The sequence below is a fragment of the Saccopteryx bilineata genome, chromosome X (assembly GCF_036850765.1).
Source record: "Saccopteryx bilineata isolate mSacBil1 chromosome X, mSacBil1_pri_phased_curated, whole genome shotgun sequence".
Lineage (NCBI taxonomy): Eukaryota > Metazoa > Chordata > Mammalia > Chiroptera > Emballonuridae > Saccopteryx > Saccopteryx bilineata.
Window position 1 is genome coordinate 96,332,037 of NC_089502.1, and position 19,134 is coordinate 96,351,170.

The 19,134-nt window shown below is 41.5% G+C and overlaps 1 protein-coding gene across 2 annotated transcripts in view; it reads right to left on the minus strand.

Moving 5' to 3' along the window:
- Positions 1-12,827: 12,827 nt before the first annotated feature.
- The window catches only part of DIPK2B (divergent protein kinase domain 2B), a 58,119-nt gene continuing 51,812 nt past the window's right edge, over positions 12,828-19,134 (minus strand). For both annotated transcript variants that reach the window (XM_066250049.1, XM_066250048.1), the window contains 2 exons: positions 17,096-17,384; positions 12,828-15,967 (listed from right to left, as the gene is read on the minus strand). In XM_066250049.1, coding sequence (XP_066106146.1) covers positions 15,627-15,967; positions 17,096-17,384 — 630 coding nt within the window. In that variant the 3' untranslated portion in view covers positions 12,828-15,626. The remainder of the gene's footprint in view (positions 15,968-17,095; positions 17,385-19,134) is intronic.

Here is a 19,134-nt window from a genome sequence, read left to right on the forward strand (position 1 = left end):
CACCAGGGGGCGATGCTCTGCCCATCCTGGGCGTTGCCATGTTGCGACCAGAGCCACTCTAGCGCCTGGGGCAGAGGCCAAGGAGCCATCCCCAGCGCCCGGGCCATGTTTGCTCTAATGGAGCCTTGGCTGCGGGAGGGGAAGAGAGAGACAGAGAGGAAAGCGTGGCGGAGGGGTGGAGAAGCAAATGGGCACTTCTCCTGTGTGCCCTGGCCGGGAATTGAACCCGGGTCCTCCGCACGCTAGGCTGACGCTCTACCGCTGAGCCAACCAGCCAGGGCCTGCCATTTTACTCTTATAAGATATAGTCCTCTTTCTCTTGATTTCTTTTTTCTTTCCTCTTCTTATAGCAGGCTCTTTAACATTTTTTGCAGTACTGATTTGGTGGGAATGAACTCCTTGAGTGTTTTTGTGTGTGTGGGAAGCTCTTTATTTTTCCTTCAATTTTAAATGATAGCGATAGCACTTCTGGATAGTCTTGGTTGTAAGTTCTTTTTTTTCCCTTTCTTTATTTCATTGTTTTTTCTTATTTATTTATTTAATCTGTTTCTTTCTTTCTTTATTTTTGCGAGAGAGAGAGAAAGAGAAAGACAGAGATGAGTAATGTCAACTCTTAATGATATCAGTTTAGTTGTTCACTGAATGCTTCTCATATGTGCTTGATCAAGGTAGTTCCAGCCAAGCAAGTGACCTTTTTCTGAAGCCAGAGACCTTGGGCTCAAGCCAGCAATCTTGAGTTTCAAGCCAGTGACCTTTGGGCCTGAACCATCAACCATGGAATCATGTCTATGAGCTCATGTGCTCAAGATAGTGACCTTGAGGTTCTGAACCCAGGTCCTCTGCTTCCCAGGTCAATGCTCTGTCTACTGCTTTACCACCTGGTAATGCTGTCAGTTCTTCTTTTTCATCACTTTGAATATTTCTTGCCCATCCTTTCTGGACTGAATTGCTTCTGTTGAGAAATCAGATTACAGCTTTATAGGGGCTTCTCTGTAGGTGATTAATTGCTTTTCTCTTGCAATTTTTAGGATTCTTTCTTATTCTCTTATTTTTGGCATTTTAATTATGATGTATCTGGGTGTGAGCCTCTTTAGGTTCATCTTTAGTGAGATTCTCTGTGCTTCTTGAAATTGTGTGACTTTTTCTTTCATCAGTTTAAGGAAGTTTTCAGCTGTGATTGCTTCAAATGAGTTCTTTATCCCTTGTTTGTTCTCTTCTCCTTCAGGAACCCCTATAATGTGGATGTTGTTTCTCTATGTTGTCAAGAGGTCTCTTACAGTTTCCTCAGCTTATTTAAGCCTCTTTTCTTTTTGCTGCTCTGCTTCTGTGCTTAGGTTTATCTTGTCCTCTAAATTGCCGATTCAGTACTCTGCTTCATCCAGCCTGCTGTTGATTCCTTCTAGTGCAGTCTTTATTGCTGATATTGTATTTGCCATTTCTGACTGGTTCTTTTTTATGGTTTTAGTTTATTTTTTAATGCATACTATCTCTTTGGTTAAGTTCTCATTGTGATCGCCCATTCTTACTCTAAGACCCTTGAGCATCCTTATAATCATTGTTTTAAACTCTGCATCTGGTAGTTTGGTTACTTTGATTTCAATTAATTATTTTTCTGAGGATTTCTCTTGTTGATTCATTTGGGTCATATTTCTTTGTCTTGCCTCTTTGTTTGTGTATTTGGTAGCTCTTCTCTGAGTCACAAATTTGTTGTGATGCCTTTATGACAAAGGTGGTCTCAGTGGTACTAACTCTAGGCCACCTGAGCTCCTTGCTCTAGAAATACTTCTTGAAGGTTATATTTACCATCCAGTTATATGTGAGTTGGCCCTTTTGGGAATGGAGTTAACCCTTCAAGCTGGCTAGCTCTAAGGGTCAAACTTGATCAGGTGTATTAGATGCTGTGCAGTGTCTGTCCTATAGGGTGTAGTTATCCTTGGCAGGGTCTGGTGACTGCTAGACTCCTCCTTTGGGCATGCTACTTGTGTAGCTAGTTGAGTCTAGTATTGGTGTGATCTGCCATCCACTATTGGTTGTGTTGTTTCTTGACCTTATTGGACAGGGTACAGTTAAGGGTTGATGTCAGACTTTGTTTGTGACCCACTGTGGGCTACCTGTCTGAAAATACTGCTCTGCTCACTGTTTGTGTCTGTGTTTTCTGTGTCTTGGTGTGTGGAAAGGTCCAACATGTGTAGAAGGATCAGCTTCCTCCTGGTTAGAGCTGGCAGCAGTTCCATAAACTGGCCCAAGTTCCTTAAGGTTTGCCTCCACTTTTCAGCTGCTCCATCTTCTCTTATAGCTGCCTGGTATTCCCAGAGAGTCTTCTGTAGTAAGACTGTAGAGTGGGTTCAGATGGCCCTATCCCACTAACCCTACACAGTTTGCCATCTTAGTTGGTTAAGGCAACTGAGGTCAGGATGACAACATTAGTGGGGCCCCCTACATTGGGGATATCTTGGTCAGCAGTACAGTACAAGGAAGTTAGTCCCTATTCCAGAGCTTAGGCCCCCAGCCACTGCTAGATTCTGTACTTCTATTTCTCCCCAGTGAAGTGAGCATCAAGTTCATGTTGGGTGGGGCTGACAGTCCCCTCTGTAGAAGTTCTTTCAACTGAGAAGTCTCTGGTTTCTGGGAAGAAGATTGAGAGAGTCTTCTACTGGGGCTGATTGGATACCTCCAGAAAGTTTTTAAGCCCCTTGACTGGTCCCAACAGTAGGCTCTAAGGCACTCACACATTAAATGTTTGAGCTCTAAGCCTCTATCCCTTCCCCTTGTGGAACTTAGGCCAGCAAGGCTGGATTCCAGGACTTGAGTTGGCTGACTGTAAAACTCTACTTCATCCAATGCATTTGAACTGCTGTGCAGGTGTTGACCACAGTAAGTGGAATTTGCCTCAGCTAGGTTTGCTACCTGACATGCTCTCCTTTTGTATACACAGCTAGAAAGACTAGTTGGTCTTGCTCTGATGAAGTCTTTAGCTGGCCACTGTATATGTTAGTTTGGGGCCTCTTAGGAGGAAATTGGTGTAAACCAGTGTAAGACACTGCCTGTGACTGTCCCTCAGCAACCTTTTTGGAGGTATAAGCAAATTGGAGTTCGTGGTTGTCTCTGGTGGGCTTAGGTACACATGAGAGGACCAGGCTGCACACCTAGGCTGGATTTTACCAACAGTGGGCCTGGGAACAAGTCAGCAAATAGCTCAAGGTTCCCTGAGAGATCTGCTGCCTCTGTCTGTTGAATGCTTGTTAGACTTGGTTCCTGAAAAAAGCTCTGGAAATATCTAAAACTTGGGGTATTTCAGAGATTAAGAAAGGTGGTGGGTGTGGCTCTCATCTCAGGGCCCCAGGTGTTAGTCTGTGCTGAATTTTTTTTCACAGACTTCAGTAGGGTGTGGCTACTAGGAGTTCAGTGGGTATGGCCTCTAAAACCCAGAGATTTGGTCTTCCCACAATCTGGACAGTTTCTACTGAATCTCTGGTAAGGTGGAAACACCAGTCATATTCTCAGAAAAGTGTGTGTATGGGGGAATATTATGGCCTCAATGCCATACAAATGAGTCACTGTCATGTCCCCTGCTTTCTGGCCAAGGCTGCTTACTTCTCAGCAGGACCCAATCTCCATAAGGTGGAGCAACAGAGATTCCTGAGGGTGGGGAAGTTGCTTTCCCCCAGGCTGATGCCTCAACGAAGGGACTGCTCCACCCAAGAAAGATGTTGACTGCAGTATTGGAGAATGATTCAGCACTGGAGTTCCAGTAGCTGTCCCCCACGTCATCTCTCCCCTGGGCCTCCAATTTCACAATCTTCTCATGTAACTCTAGACCTCTCAACCTTCTGTTCTCTGAAGCCCAAGGTAAGTGGATGTGAACAAGATTTTCTGCATTGGCTCTTTAAGAGGGTGGCTGTGTCTCTGTGATCTCCTGTCTCTTTCTCAAAGAGAGACACCTCACCTCTTTTCACTGCCAAATGCTATGTGAGTACCTCTTCTAGTCCCTGGTGCTCTAGGTTGGGGTGCCTGGCCTGGGGCTTAGGATCCACACTTCTGAGGAAAAACCTCTCAGGGAAAACCTTCTCACAGCCGAGAGTTCCTTTGGGCCCTCATCTGCCGCTCACTCTTGGGAGCAAGGGCAGTCATTTTTGCGTCTCTGCCCTTCCTACAAGTCTTGATATGGCTTTTTCTGTGACTCTTTGGTTATAGACTCTGTTTCATTTAGTCCTAAGTTGGATTTTGAGGATGATTGTTCTTAAATTTAGTTATAACTACAGTTTGGTCCTTAGTGGTGGCAAATGCAATGTCTTCCTACTCCGTCACCATCTTGGCATGCCCCCTGCTGTCCTAATCTTTGTACTGTTTCTGATTTGTTTGTTTTTTTGACAGAGACAGAGAGAGTCAAAGAGGAGGACAGATAGGAACAAACAGACAGGAAAGGAGAGAAATGAAAAGCATCAACTTGTTGTTGTGGCACTTTAGTTATTCATTGATTGCTTTCTCATATGGGCCTTGAGCAGGGGGCTTCAGCTGAGCTAGTGACCCCTTGCTCAAGCTAGCGACCTTTGGGCTCAAGCCAGCGACCATGGGATCATGTCTATAACCCATGCTCAAGCCAGGGACCACGTGCTCAAGCTGGTGAGCCTGTACTCTAGCTGGATACGTCCGCGCTCAAGCCGGCAACCTTGGGGTCTTGAACCTAGGTCCTCCATGTCCCAGCCTGATGCTCTATTTACTGTGCCACCACCTGGTCAGGCTGCACTGTTTTTGAAGACCCTCTGACTCTGTCTGGAACCTCCAATTTTTTGTTAGGTTTTGGAGGGCCATGTCCTGGGCATTACTTGGCTATAAAGGGGGAAGGGGGCATCTGGGATCCAATTGCTTCTAAAAAGACCTTTTAAGACTCATTATTTAGGAGTGTACATCATATAGACACTTAAAAAAAGAGGTGTTGCATGACTAATAACAGCCACTCTGGTTGATAGAGTGAAACTAAGGATTTTTGTTATTAAAAAAAACACTACTAGTAAACTATAAATTTATAAATGTCTGTAATAATCTTCCAAAAAATGAAATACATCACTGTAGACTAAACTTTTCTGAAATAACATTTTTAATTTTAGGGGAGATGATTTTATCTTGATGTATATATAGATCATTGCAACATAATTGAAATAGATATAAACCCATACATCTATGGTCAATTGTTTTTGACAGGGTGCCAAGTTCTTTCAATGTGAAAAGAACAGTCTTTTCAACAAATTGTGCTAAGAAAACTGGATACTCACATGTAAAAAATGATTTTGGACCTTTGCTTCCTACCCTATACAAAAATTAACTCAAAATGGACAAAAATACAAATGAAAGATCTAAAAGTCTTAGAAGAAGACTTAGTGATAAATCTTCATGACTTTAGATTTGGCAGTGGATTCTTAGGTATGACATCAAAAGCACAGGGAACAGAAGAGATGCAAGATGGACACAGTGTAGGTGGAAGCTCTCATGTCCAAATAAGAATTAGAACTATTATAGAACATCAAACCAAACAAACAACTGAAGACTACTTCAACAGAAGTCTTATAATCAAGATTAACATAAGAAGCCACCTTGAGCTTGTTAGGAAGGGCAAAGATATGAAAAGGGCTGCCTTTATTCCTGCTAGTGGTGGCTCAGCTGCAAAGGTTCTCCTTGAAGATTGTGGGGTCTCAACTCCATGCTCACATTCCCAGCCTAGAGCACCAGAGCCAAAAGAGGAACCCACATAAAATCTACTTGTGAAAATCAGTGGGGAATATGTCTGCCAAGGTGAGACAGAAGACTGCTAGAAACCCAGGTGCCCTCTTAGAGGGCCAGCACACAAAATCTTTTTATTTATTTATTTATTTTTATTTATTCATTTTTAGAAAGGTGAGAGAGAGACACAGAGAGAAAGAGAGACAGAAGGGGGGAGGAGCCGGAAGCATCAACTCCCATATGTGCCTTGACCAGGCAAGCCCAGGGTTTCAAACCGGCAACCTCAGCATTTCCAGGTCGACACTTTATCCACCGCGCCACCACAGGTCAGGCTACAAAATCTTTTTCATGGCCACTCACCCTGTGCTCTGGCAGAGAAAGGGTGGCTTAGAGTGGACTTCAGTCATACAGGAGGAGACAAGTTACCATCCCAAAGCCACCTGAGATAATTGACTCACCTGTCAAGAGGCCCCTCATTCTATCTAAGGTGCCCTCATCCCAGGGACCTGCCAGAAACCAATCTGCATTCTTCATCCCACTCAACCGTAAGTTCTGTTTCCCTTCAGTTCATATTTCTGCTCTGGAATATCCACTTTGCCCCTTGTAATGCTTGAACGAATCATTCTGTTGAGTAGAACACTATGTACTGGTCACCAGTGCCAAGAAGGACTCCAAATACATGGAGCATAGCAAAGACCATAACAATGCCAATCATCGGGAATAGAAATCCAAAAACTTCTGCCCACTGTATCTTAGTATCAGAGTCACCAAGGAAAAAACAACAGTCAGCACTGGATAGAACAACATTTTTATTCACATAGAAAAGAAACAGAGCAAGTTCAACTCTAATAGTAGACGTCTGCCCCCATGGGCCATGAATACAATTGGCCTGCATGCATTCCTGTAATGCCACAGCAGAAAGACTGATCCCTTCCTCATGGAGTCTGAAATGCTAAAATCTGGAGGTGTGTCTGAGGGCTATTGGCACATACACATAAACAGAACAAAGGATACTCATTGAGCCTGGCACATGGAAACATATTCCCACACAAGACAATAAGCCTTGCATGGGCTGTGTGGGCTCTTTATTGCTTGGTAAAAAAGTGTTCCAGGCCCATTAAGTGGCAAGCAGAAGTTGAAAAACTGTACACATGAGACTGCTTTTCCCTACATATGCCATGAAGACTTTCCTGATTGCTGGATTGTGTGTTGCTGCTGTCCTTGTTTCTGCTTGTAGGTCTTTGACGGTGGTTAAATACAGTTGTATTTTTGACCATAAAATAAAATAAAAGAAAGAAAAAAAATAAAAGGACCTATCTTTATTTCAGCCACCTGTTTTTTTCTCACTTCCTGAAGGGCCTAGTGCCACAAATTCCTCAAACTTTTGAGAGATTTTGATGTGTAAATTGGGATGGTTCCCAGCATCCATTGCTGCCAGTTTAGGATTCAGTTCATTTGGTCCTGGTGTTATTTGCTTTCCAGCTTTTAAAATTTTGTTTCTATTTTTATTCTCTCTCATTTTCCACTGTGTGGTAATTTATGCTTATTAAAAATTTCACTGACTCTCTTTTCAGTAGAGGTTAAAAGTGTTCAATCCGTGGTTTTAACACTCAGTCTGTGAATAAATCTCTCTGCATTCTTGATTACTTCCTTTGGATAGCATCCCAGAAGTAAAATTATTGGGTAGAATGTACAATCCTTTTTGAGGCTCTTGATGAATGTTGCCAGTTTTTAAAAATAGGATTATATTCTCATCAAGTTTCCATGACTTGCTTCTTTTCCTGAATTTTTGCCTGCCTTGGGTAGGATCATTAAAAAACAAAATACTAGGATATGTGTTATTTTGACAAAGGAAATATTAACTCACTTTTGGCACAACTCCTCATACAGAATGATATTTCAGAGAGAAACTCCAGGTAAAAGCGTGAGGCGGAAAGATGGATTCAGCTGGCATTGTGAGTGTCAAGGGATTTTCAATTTATGCTAGACACCCTGTCTACAAAAGGCACTATGGTCTGTGCATAGAAAGGAAGGAATCAGAAATGAGTGTGTGAGCCCCAGGTATCTACTGCTTTTCAGTATAGTAGGAGCTGCACTGGTTGTAGTATGGGTACATTCTCTTGAACAAATTGAATAATAGAGGAGAAAAAGCAGTAATCATCAAAAATGATACAGTGATGCTTCTACTCAATGAGAATCACCCTAGATTAAGCTCCAAATAAGAGATGTAAATTTTCCTTTTAATCCATTTTAGCTTCCATGTGTTTCTCATAGTGAGAACTATCTTATCACACAGGTAATGCTCTCATGTTTTGGGATGTGTCTTTATATATATATAGACACATATATATATTGCACATTCCCAATATGCAACCAAGCTTCTTCACCTGGCACCGAACCAATTTCTGCTTCATATACTGAGTTGTTTTTGTAACTTTTTATTTTGTAATAATTTCTGACTTACAAAAAAGTTTTAAAATAATATATGGAGTTTTTCATTCAACTTCCCCTAATGTTAGCATCTTCCATAAACATAGTACAATTATTGAAATTAAGAAATTAGCATTGATAAAATAATATATACTAATATAATAGAACTTATTGGAGTTTCAACAGTTGTCTCACTGAGAAAGAAAAAGGCAGCCGTGGTAGCTGGGAACTGGCCTGCCATTGGTGTTGCTCAGAGCTGGCCTGGCCCTCATAGTTGGGCCTTTGTGTTCTCCTTGAACAAAAAACAATTTCTCAAATCACTAATGTCAAACAAGGCCATACATGACCATGATGAATCAAGACAAAACAGGGCCATTCCATATTCATGTCTGACTACAAGCAACAACATGAACATGATTTAAACAAAAATAACCAAACATCTCCTTATGCTGGCTAATATGAGTGACTGCTGATTTACTAACTACAATGTTAGCTTGATTCATCACTCCTGCCCTACAGGTAAGACTTATTGAGGTGTGCAATCACAGATTTACCACCAATTCCTGCCAGTGTACAATTGAGATCAAAGCCTGCTTCCTTGAACTCTCCTCTAAATTATCTAATAAGCCCCAATCTTTTAAGAAGTTCTTTCTAACTCCCTCTTACTGAGACCCCTCATGTTACTCCATGGTGTGCTTTCTCCCTTTTTGCAATGAGCAATAAACTCAACTTGTTTAACTATAGGTGTGTTCCTGCTGGTGAATACTGATACCACTAATATCCCTTTTCTGGTCAAGGATCCAATTGAGGACCTCACATTGCATTTAGTTCTTTTGTCTTCTTAGTCTTCTCTAATCTGTGATAATTTCTTAATCTTTGTCTTTCATGGCCAGTTGTAGAATGTCCCTCAATTTATCTGATGTTATCTCATGATTCAGTTGAGGTTCTGCATTTTCAAGAAGAATAACAGAGAAGATGCTGTGTGCTTCTCAGTGCACCGTATCAGGGTGTACACAATGTCTATATGACTTATCACTGATGATGTTGACCTTGATCACTTGGATAAGGTCATATCTGCCAGGCTTATTTACCATAAAGTTACTATTTTTCCTTTTGTAATTAATAAGTATGTTGTGGCAAGATAACTTTAAGGCTATGTAAACATCCTGTTTCTCATACTTTCATCTACTAGTTTTATCCCCATTGATGGTTCTTGTCTTCAATAATTATTACAGTGGTATGTGTCAAGTGACAATTTTCCACTTTCATAATTCCATCTACATTTATTAATTGGAATTCTGTAAGAAAGAGCTCCTGCCTTCTCCACTTATTTACTTATTCAATTATTTATGTCAGTGTGATCTAATAAGAATATATTTTATTTTATGGGTTATAATCCATTACTATCATTTATTTTGTTGCTCTAATTGTCCCACATTTGGCTTTTGGGAGTCCCTTCAAGTTGGTTCCCATATCCTTTTGACATGCTTCCAAAGGTTTTTGAGCACTTCCTTCTTTTCTTGCAACACAAGATTATTCCAAGCTCATCTTGTGCTCTCTCTGTCCTAGTGTTAGAATCAGCTATTTTTCCAAAGAGTTCTGGTTTCTTTTATCAGAGAAACCAAGATGTAGGCACTAGGTACTGAGGTGTCACTGCTTGCAAGTCCTCAGAGCCTGAACTAGGAATTATATTTCTATTCATTTATATCTGTCTGTCTATGTATCTATTATCTATCTATCTTTCTATCTATCTATCTATCTATCTATCTATCTATCTATCTATCTATCATCTATCTATCATCTATTATCTATCTATCTATCTATCTATCTATCATCTATCTATCTATCTATCTATCTATCTATCTATCTATCTATCTATCTTCCATCTAAAATCCCAAATGCAGAGTGATATCTTCAATTCTAGTCTAACAACACAGGGTTCAATTTTGTCTTCATTCTAGAGCACAATTTTTAATCTATGATTCTTTTATAATTGAGGTAAAATTCATATAACAAAATTATCAATTTTAAAGTGTGTATACATTATTTTTGTCTTTAGTCTTATATTATGTAGTCAAAATATTTCCTTTCCAAGATACTTCACTTAGTTCTTCAATGTAGTTATCTTATTCATCTGTATTTCAGTTAGACTAATTTTTTACTATTTGTATTTCATTTTAGTTTGGCCCACATCCTGGTTGATCTCAATTATTTATTTGTAGCTATGTGAGACATTTGCATGATTCTAAGAGTCAGATTTCTGCTAAAAAGTATACTCAGGCAAGTGTTACTCCTCATCTCTACTACCTCATTCCAATTCCTCCCTTCTTTCTACCAATTCTTACCCACCTGCAATAGGTAACTAATCTCACTAGCTTCTGGTTTATCCTCTCTCATATATATATATACACACATATATATATACACACACACACACACACATATATATATACACATATATATGTATATATATATATATATATACAAGTTAGCAGTACATAAATGTTTTCTCATATTGCCCTTGTTCTTACATGAAAAGTAGCACCCTATAATACCTTTGCGTGCTTTGCTTTTTTTTCTCACTTAGTAGTACATCTCACAAATTGTTTCATGTCAATTCGTAGAAGTCTTATTCTTTTTCAGAGTTGCATAGCACTCCATTGTGTGAATGTACCAGTTTATTCAGCCACTCTCCTATGTATGGGTATTTAAGTTATTTCCAGTATTTGCAATTGCAAAGAATGCTATGATTAACTAACTTTGATGCACTGACTTTTGAGAGAGGAGCTAGCACAGGATCTGAAGGCTATCTGCTTCCAAAGCTGCTGCTCCCTCTGCACTGCCACACTCCCTCTACAGTCACAGTGCAGGTCTGAGACTATGCCCTGGTCACCCAAGTGGGATGGAGTACTTCTCATTGTCTACTTTTACAAAGGGCTCCAATGGGCAGGCCATCTGAACTGGTTACCCAGTTGTCTGTTGCTGACTAATTCCTCTAAGTTGCCTTTTTGGAGGGTCATTATATTTGCAAATTCAGGGCTCTCTTCCTGGGAATTGACCTTCCCACACATCCAAAACTTCAAACATTTTAAACAATGCCATAAAGAGCTATGGACAGACCGGAGTATACTTGTGTGCATGTGAGCTCAGATGTACCAGAATATGTGAACAGCAGGCCCAAAGTGAACAGAAAAGTTACATCACCACCAACAGGCAGTGAGCTTTCAATGAATCATTGTTGAGCTTTCTCATTTCTATCCAATACTGAGTGCAGATGGACTTCCCAAGGCCTCCAACACTACCTGCTTGAGGAGAATTCCATTCTGAGCCTGGTGGAGGGCTGAGTTAGGAATACCCAGCTGCCATTCATAATTAGCCTAGAGTCTAGATAGTAGGAGGGAAGAAAAATGTTCCTAGTCAGACTGTCTAGCTTCCTGTGGCATCTTGGGGACTCTTCTGGGCTAGGGTAGTAGTGGCTTGGGGGCAAGCATGATGGTCCTTCCCAAGAGGCTGCAGCACTTGCCTTGGCTGTGTGAAGAGCTCTTTCGGCTGGGAGACCCTTTGCTCTTTCCTTAATTGCCTTCAAATACAGAATGCTCATGTGTGCCAAACTCTTGAAAGACATTGTGTTATTTAAACAGGACAGTAACCCCAAGAGGATGAAACTTTTTCTTCCCATTTTAAGAATAAAGAAAGTGAGGCTCAGAGAATTTAAGCAACTTGCCTATAGTTACACAGTAATCAGCAGAATCATGATTTGGAACAAAGTCTATTTGCTTCCTGGGCTCTAGATCTTTCCCAACCTCCCCCACCCCCAAAATTCAACAAAGTATCTTAAACCTAGTGAAAATGTTCAGGCTCATGGAATCAGTTAGAAGCAGAAGTCAGATGCTATAAGGAAGGGCTGAGAGAGCAAGAGACCTAAAATTATTGCTTGAACCAGTTTCCTCATTTGAATAGTAGAATTTACCCACAGAGTTGTGGTTATGCCCACCTGTTAGTTGTAGCTGATGGAGTCTGTTCTCATAAGTCAGTCCTTTGCCATGGCAGTTGTTAAATATTTTATATATCACCTTTGGTTCCACACCTATTCCCCTTGGTTGTAGAGGTCAAGTGAGACCTTGGTAAACCCCAAGAACACTCTGTGCTAAGTTTGAGAATTAGTATTCTCAGGCACCCAGGGCCTGCTTCATGGTCATGCAACATATGCAGTCCCACAGACTTGTGTTTAGCTTGATACTCTGCTTTTCTCATCTTGCAATTCTTAGTAACAGAAGGTCCCACATTTTCATATTGCATTGAACCCCACAAATTATGTAACCAACTTCAAAGGCAAAAAGGCAGTGGCTGGCAAAACTCAGAAAAATACTCTGATGCATCCAATAAGGTTCTAGGAAATTAAGAATACACCACGATAAATGTGTTCTGGCTGAAGTCTCTTGATTGTTGACTCACCTGTCTCTTGATTGTTGAGAGGAAAGAGCAGTTCTCAAGGAAGTGGTTGTGTCCAATTTAGGGTCAGACAAAAGTTTACAGTTGTTTATATGGAAAACAGTACAATAATTAATAAATAACAATACAAGAATAAACTTCATATTTCATGTACTCACAACTGTAAACCTACTTTTGTTTTACCTTGTATATATGGTCAGCATGGTGTCTTAGTCCATTTGGGCTGCTATAACAAAATACCATAGACTGGGTGGCTTATAAGCAATACACATTTATTTCTCACAGTTCTGGAGGCTGAAAGTCCAAGATCAAGGCACTGGTAGATTCAGAACCTTGTGAGGACCCACTTCCTTGTTCATAGCCTGTACCTTCTCAATGTGTATTTACAGGAAAGAAAGGGCCAAGGAGATCTTTGGGGTTTCTTTTATAAGGTTATGAATCTCATTCGTGAGGGTTTTACCCTCAGGATCTAATCTTCTCCCAAATGCTCCACCTCCTAATACCTTCACCTTAAAGGTTAAGACTTCAATATGTGAATTTTGGGAAGACATAAACATTCATTCTATAGCACATGGTGTGTAAAAAACATCAAGCAAAAATATCTGAAGAACGCAGACATTGTTCTCAGAATGAAGTTTCCTAGCAATTGCATTGTGAACAGCCCTGTGCTGGTTGCTATGGGAACAAAGAGCCCCCCCCCATCCTCCCATCCACTTAAACCACTACCGCCTTCAGGGATCTCTCAGCATAATGGGAAGGTAGGACACAGATCTCTCTGGAATACCCCTTGGGATTAACCTCATATGGTGTGCAGATTTGTGGTTTAGAGGTAAAAAAAAATGGGATTAAGGAAGGGCTCACAGGAGCTTGCACTGTCAGGAAAAGCTTCTGGTCAAGGTAATATCTCAGACAGAGTCTTAAATGATGCAGAGGAAGAATGGAATCATCTAAGCCTCAGCCCTGGGTACAGACACTAATATACTTCCTCATGTCAGGTCTGGCTTTTGAATCCATCACAATAGGCTAGAGTTAGGGGGTACTGCAGGTTGGGTTCTCTAGAAGCAGACACCAAGATGGAGTTCAGGATGTGTGTTCATTTCCTGAGGCTGCTCTAACAAATTACTACAAAATGAGTGGCCTAAAGCAATAGGCATTTATTCTCTTACAGTTCTGAAGGCCAGAAATCTAACATCAGTTTCACTGGGCTGAAAGCAAGGGGTTGGGAAGGGTGGTCAATCTGCTTCTTGCAGACCAAGCCAGAAAGCAACCATCTCAGATTCTCAGGTAGCCCAAGCCTGCTCTTCCAGAAGTTTGGCCTGTCATCCTTACTGCCATGGTACTATATAAATATAGTAATACAACTGTAAATGTACTTTTGCTCCCCAATAATGTTTGAGGGGCCAGGGCAAGAATATACATGGAGGCTTACATACCATGTGGCTAAATATTTAAAAGGTATAAATCAAGTTAACAAACATTTGAGCCTGATCAGGCGGTGGTGCAGTGGATAGCGTGTCGGACTGGGATGCGGAGGACCCAGGTTCGAAACTCTGAGGTCGCCAGCTTGAGCGTGGGCTCATCTAGTTTGAGCAAGGCTCACCAGCTTGAGCCCAAGTTCACTGGCTTGAGCAAGGGGTGACTCAGTCTGCTGTAGCCCCCCAGTCAAGGCACATATGAGAAAGCAATCAGTGAACAACTAAGATGCCACAACAAAAAATGGATGCTTCTCACCTCTCTTCCTTCCTGTCTGTCTGTCCCTATCTGTGCCTCTCTCTCTCTCTCTCTCTCTGTCACACACACAAAAAAAATTTGCTAAAGTATGTTTTGTTGACTGACCTTGAAAAAATTTATAATGACCTGTAAGATCAAGTTTGAATGACCATTCTCAGATTCCTTAGAGTCTTACACTGGAGGCCATATTGTGGTGAAAGTTGGCCTGGGTCCAGCTATGGCTACAGTGCGACTGTTCTATTCACAGACCTCTCACTCCTGGGAGTGGAACTGGCTAGGTCCCCTGTGCTGCACCTTGAAATCTATCTTTCTGGTTAGGCTGAAGCCATGCCTCCCATAGGCTATTCTCTGCTGCAAGGCTATAAGGACTTCCCATTGTTTGAGATTTGGGGCTCATCTGATGGCTAGCTGTGTCTCAAGGATACCTTGACAACTTTGCCGAAACTTCCATTGTGTACAAGATAGTCTAGGATACTCCCACCCAACCTTTGGGCTCAGACTTTCAGCTTGACCTGCTGGCTATCCCAGCCATCTCTGGCTCATTCCTTCTTTCATTCTACACAGGTATGTTTCTTAATACAATCCTTGACTGTTTCATCCTTTCTTGACACCTGCTTCTCAGAGGATCTGGATGAACATATTGGTTTCCTTCCCATCCTCCCTTCTTACCTGTGGCTCCTTCCCATACCAGGAAGTGCTTCACCCAGGCATGATCTTATCCATGTGTGTCTTTGGTCTGCAATCTTCTTACCCTGGGATGGTGTGGGGAGTGACAGGAGGGCTAGCTCAGGGACACAGGGAGCAGGAAAGGGCCTCTTTCTCTGCATCTAACTTAACATGCTATTGGCCAGGGACCTCACTCTTCATGCCAGTTTCTTGACTTCCACTCTTCTGTCTCATTCATCCTGCCTGTGTACACTTATAAAAACACTTTATAACCATGTTGGTGGAGGGTAGGAAGCCTATTTCCCGGCCCTTCACATCTCTGTCTTCTTTCACTATCTCAAGTGTTGCGAAAAACAGAGGAAATAGAGGCTCAGAGTTTGAGTGATTGTCCATACCTGAATCTTATGATGTCCACCTCTGGCTCTTTTGTGATGTTCCAGCCAGCAGAGGCAATAACACCATGTTGCACAACTGCCCTCTGGTTGTTGGAATGTTCCTTAGTCACTGGGAAATGAATGTGCATTTCTCTTAATGTCTAAAACAGCTGCTTCTTTCAACCTTGCAAAAACCCAACCAGGAAATGGAGAGCCAATAGTGTTGTTGCTGGAAGCCAGCCAGACTCCTGCCCATCAGAACTTATCATTATACTTGCAGTCTGGGTAGCGGTAGGCAAATCTGGGGTCACAGGTTCTCAGGGGTCTCAAGATGTCTTTCAGCTGGCTGGCAGCCCTGAGGACTTCAGGGTCTGGTTGGACGCCCTCCCCACACTTAGCCAGGAGGACATCTATCTGCTCCTGCACTGGAGAGGAGAACTTCCCCTGCAGAAGTTGAGGCAGCACCTGCTGACACACCAGCACCAGGCTCTGCTTCTCAGGAATGGTGTCACAGGATGACAGCTCGGCCTGGCAGCCAGTAACCAGGCAGCTAAAGATGTCTTTATTCTCTCTTGCCCTGGTGGCTGCTTGGCTGCCTAGAAGAGAAACAAGAAATGTTACACACCCTACAACCTTTTTCCTTGGGGGAGATGCCACTAATTCGGATTGCTTAATGAAGTAGTTTAGTCTCCTAGCATCTCCTGTCATCAGGAGATTTAAGGCTCAGGAACACAATGGCCCCTGCTGAAAACAACATGGAAGGAACTCTCTCAGCTACAACAGGTTGAGGTCCCAGGAATGAAAAACACACTTATCCCTACCAGAATTTGGGCTTATAACTGTAGAGCTCACCCCTATATCATGATTCTCCTATCCTTACTACCAAATTAAGGAACTTAGAAAATTACTAGAACTGGTTTTATTTGCCACTTTTAAATACAAAGTCAGGAGAAAAAAACAGGTAATCCAGAATATATGCATTCAGTGGGTTGTAGAGAGACTGACATTTAGTGGTTTACATATCCCAAATATTCTGGAATCAGCCTCATTTCTTCTAATAAAGGTAAAGCAGAAAGTGAGTAAGCATGTTGACTTGATTTATCTTTGTAGGTCTTCTCATATAAAATTTTTTCTGTCCTATCATTGGGCTCACAACATTTGGCCACCGTTAGAGATTGAAATGCTCAAAGGGCTACAGAAGCCCTGATGAGTCTGTGCACATGGTGTAAAACATGATTCACTCATATACTTCATGTGGTTCCATGCTTTTTAATTGAAAACTTTATTAAAAATAAAAGTACCATATGGATTGCAAAATATACAAATGAATCAGCCAGATGATCAAGTTTCAGATAAAGGCTGAAAGCATCTGATGTGAAAGGCACTCAGAAGAAAATGGATCCAGGAGTGGTGTGTGTGTGTGAGGAAGGGCAGGGCAGAGCCCTGGGCCACACAGACCACGTTGGACAACAGCATTGCCTTTGCGGCCATGCCATCATGCAAAATCTCCCATAGGCAAGGTCAAGACCAGTTCCCCTTTGTAAATGGCATTGGAGCAGGAATTCTAAAAGGGGAGAGGGACATTCAACATGAAATTGGGCTGCTCTCACTATGGCATAAGGAGACTGGAAAGGCCCAATGGTACTACCTCCAGGCACCCCATCAAGCTCCTATCACTCTGACTTCCCCTTTGACAGCTGCTCAGCCAAGCCCATGCTGAGTACCTTCCTGCTTGTCGATGACACCCAGGGCACTAGCATCCCGGATGAACAGATGCCCGTTGTTAAGGATGCCAAACATGGTGGCATCCACACGAGTGAAGTAGAGGAAGTAATTCAAATCATTGCTTCTTAGAGACTCCAGGACCCTGAGGAGCTGGTAGGCCAGGTCGGCTGCCTGATCTGGGGGTGCACCATAGAATTCATGCAGCGGGCTGGTGCTGGTGCTGACCAAGAACCTGCCACAGGAGCCCAGGTACTTGGGCAGTGGCCATCCTTCGGCTCCAGGGAAGATCTGCCAAGCCAGGAGGAAGAGGAGGTATTAGAGGATTGGAAAGAAAAAAATTCACAAAGATATCATTCTCTCTCTCTTTTTCAATCTCTCTATTTCTCTTTCTTTCTCTTCCTCTCCATCTCTTGGAACAAGGCAACATCCCTACTCCAACCCTACCTCCTTTTTTGTACTTGTTTTAGAAGAATAGATTTGGGAAAAAAAGATCTTATTTCCATGTGGTGGATTGTATTTTAGCAGTGTCCCCAAGTGAGGTATGAGAATGGTAAGGCAGTTACTAGGATTTTAGATGGTATTAAGATTCAGAGAAATATATTTAAGAGTTTTATAGTTCAAAATATATGGCTAACATTTGAGATTTCACAGATATCACTGTTTAGGAAGAAACTATGGGTGAGGAGAAAGGGCTAACTTAAGGATGATTTAGAGAAAAAAAAAAAGTTCAGTTACCAGATTCTGCAATAAGCCCCAAATCCTGAAGGGTCCCCTTAGGTGACTCAAGTTTGGGGAACCACTGCACTGGCCCAGAGTCTATCTCTACTCATTTGTCTTGTTGACCAGTGTTTCCCCAGGCTCTATTGCTCCTCACTTATTTCGTCATTCCCCTATTGATGGACATTTAGATTACTTCCATTTTTCTCTTTTTTTAATTTAGAAATTAAATTTAGTGGGGTTACATTATTCAATAAAGTACATAGGTTTCAGGTGAATATCTCTATCTCTATAATATTTGAACTGTTGATTGTGTTGTGTGCCCATCACCCAAAGTCAAATCATTTTCTGTTCACTGTATATATTTTTTTTTATTTATTTTTTATTTTATTTTATTTTATTTTATTTTTTTTTTAATAAATTTTTATTAATGGTAATGGGATGACATTAATAAATCAGGGTACATATATTCAAAGAAAACATGTCTAGGTTATTTTGTCATCAAATTATGTTGCAAACCCCTCGCCCAAAGTCAGATTGTCCTCCGTCACCCTCTATCTAGTTCTCTGTGCCCCTCCCCCTCCCCCTAACTCTCCCTCTCTCCCTCCCATGTCCTCCCTCCCCCCCAACCCTTGGTAACCACCACACTCTTGTCCATGTCTCTTAGTCTCATTTTTATGTTCCACCAATGTATGGAATCATGTAGTTCTTGTTTTTTTCTGATTTGCTTATTTCACTCCTTATAATGTTATCAAGATCCCACCATTTTGCTGTAAATGATCTGATGTCATCATTTCTTATGGCTGAGTAGTATTCCATAGTGTATATGTGCCACATCTTCTTTATCCAGTCTTCTATTGAAGGGCTTTTTGGTTGTTTCCATGTCTTGGCCACTGTGTTCACTGTATATTTGACCCCTTTACTCCCCTCTTCCTGCAACTCCCACCCCCTGATAACCATTTTACTTTTATCTATGTCCATAAGTCTCAGTTTTACATCCCACATATGTGAGATATATATTTGTCCCTTTTTACTTTCTTCCACCTTCTCCCTGGTAACCACTTCACCTTTATTTATGTCCATGGAGTCTCAGTTTTATATCCTACCTATGTATGAAATCATATAGTTCTTAGCTTTTTCTGATTTACTGATTTCACTTAGTATAATGTTCTCATGGTCCATCCATGTTGTTGCAAATGGCAATATATGATCATTTCTTATGGCTGAGTAGTATTCCTTTGTATATATGTACCACATCCTTTCTATCCAATCCTTTATTGACAGATACATTAGCTGTTTCCATGTCTTGGCCACCATGAAT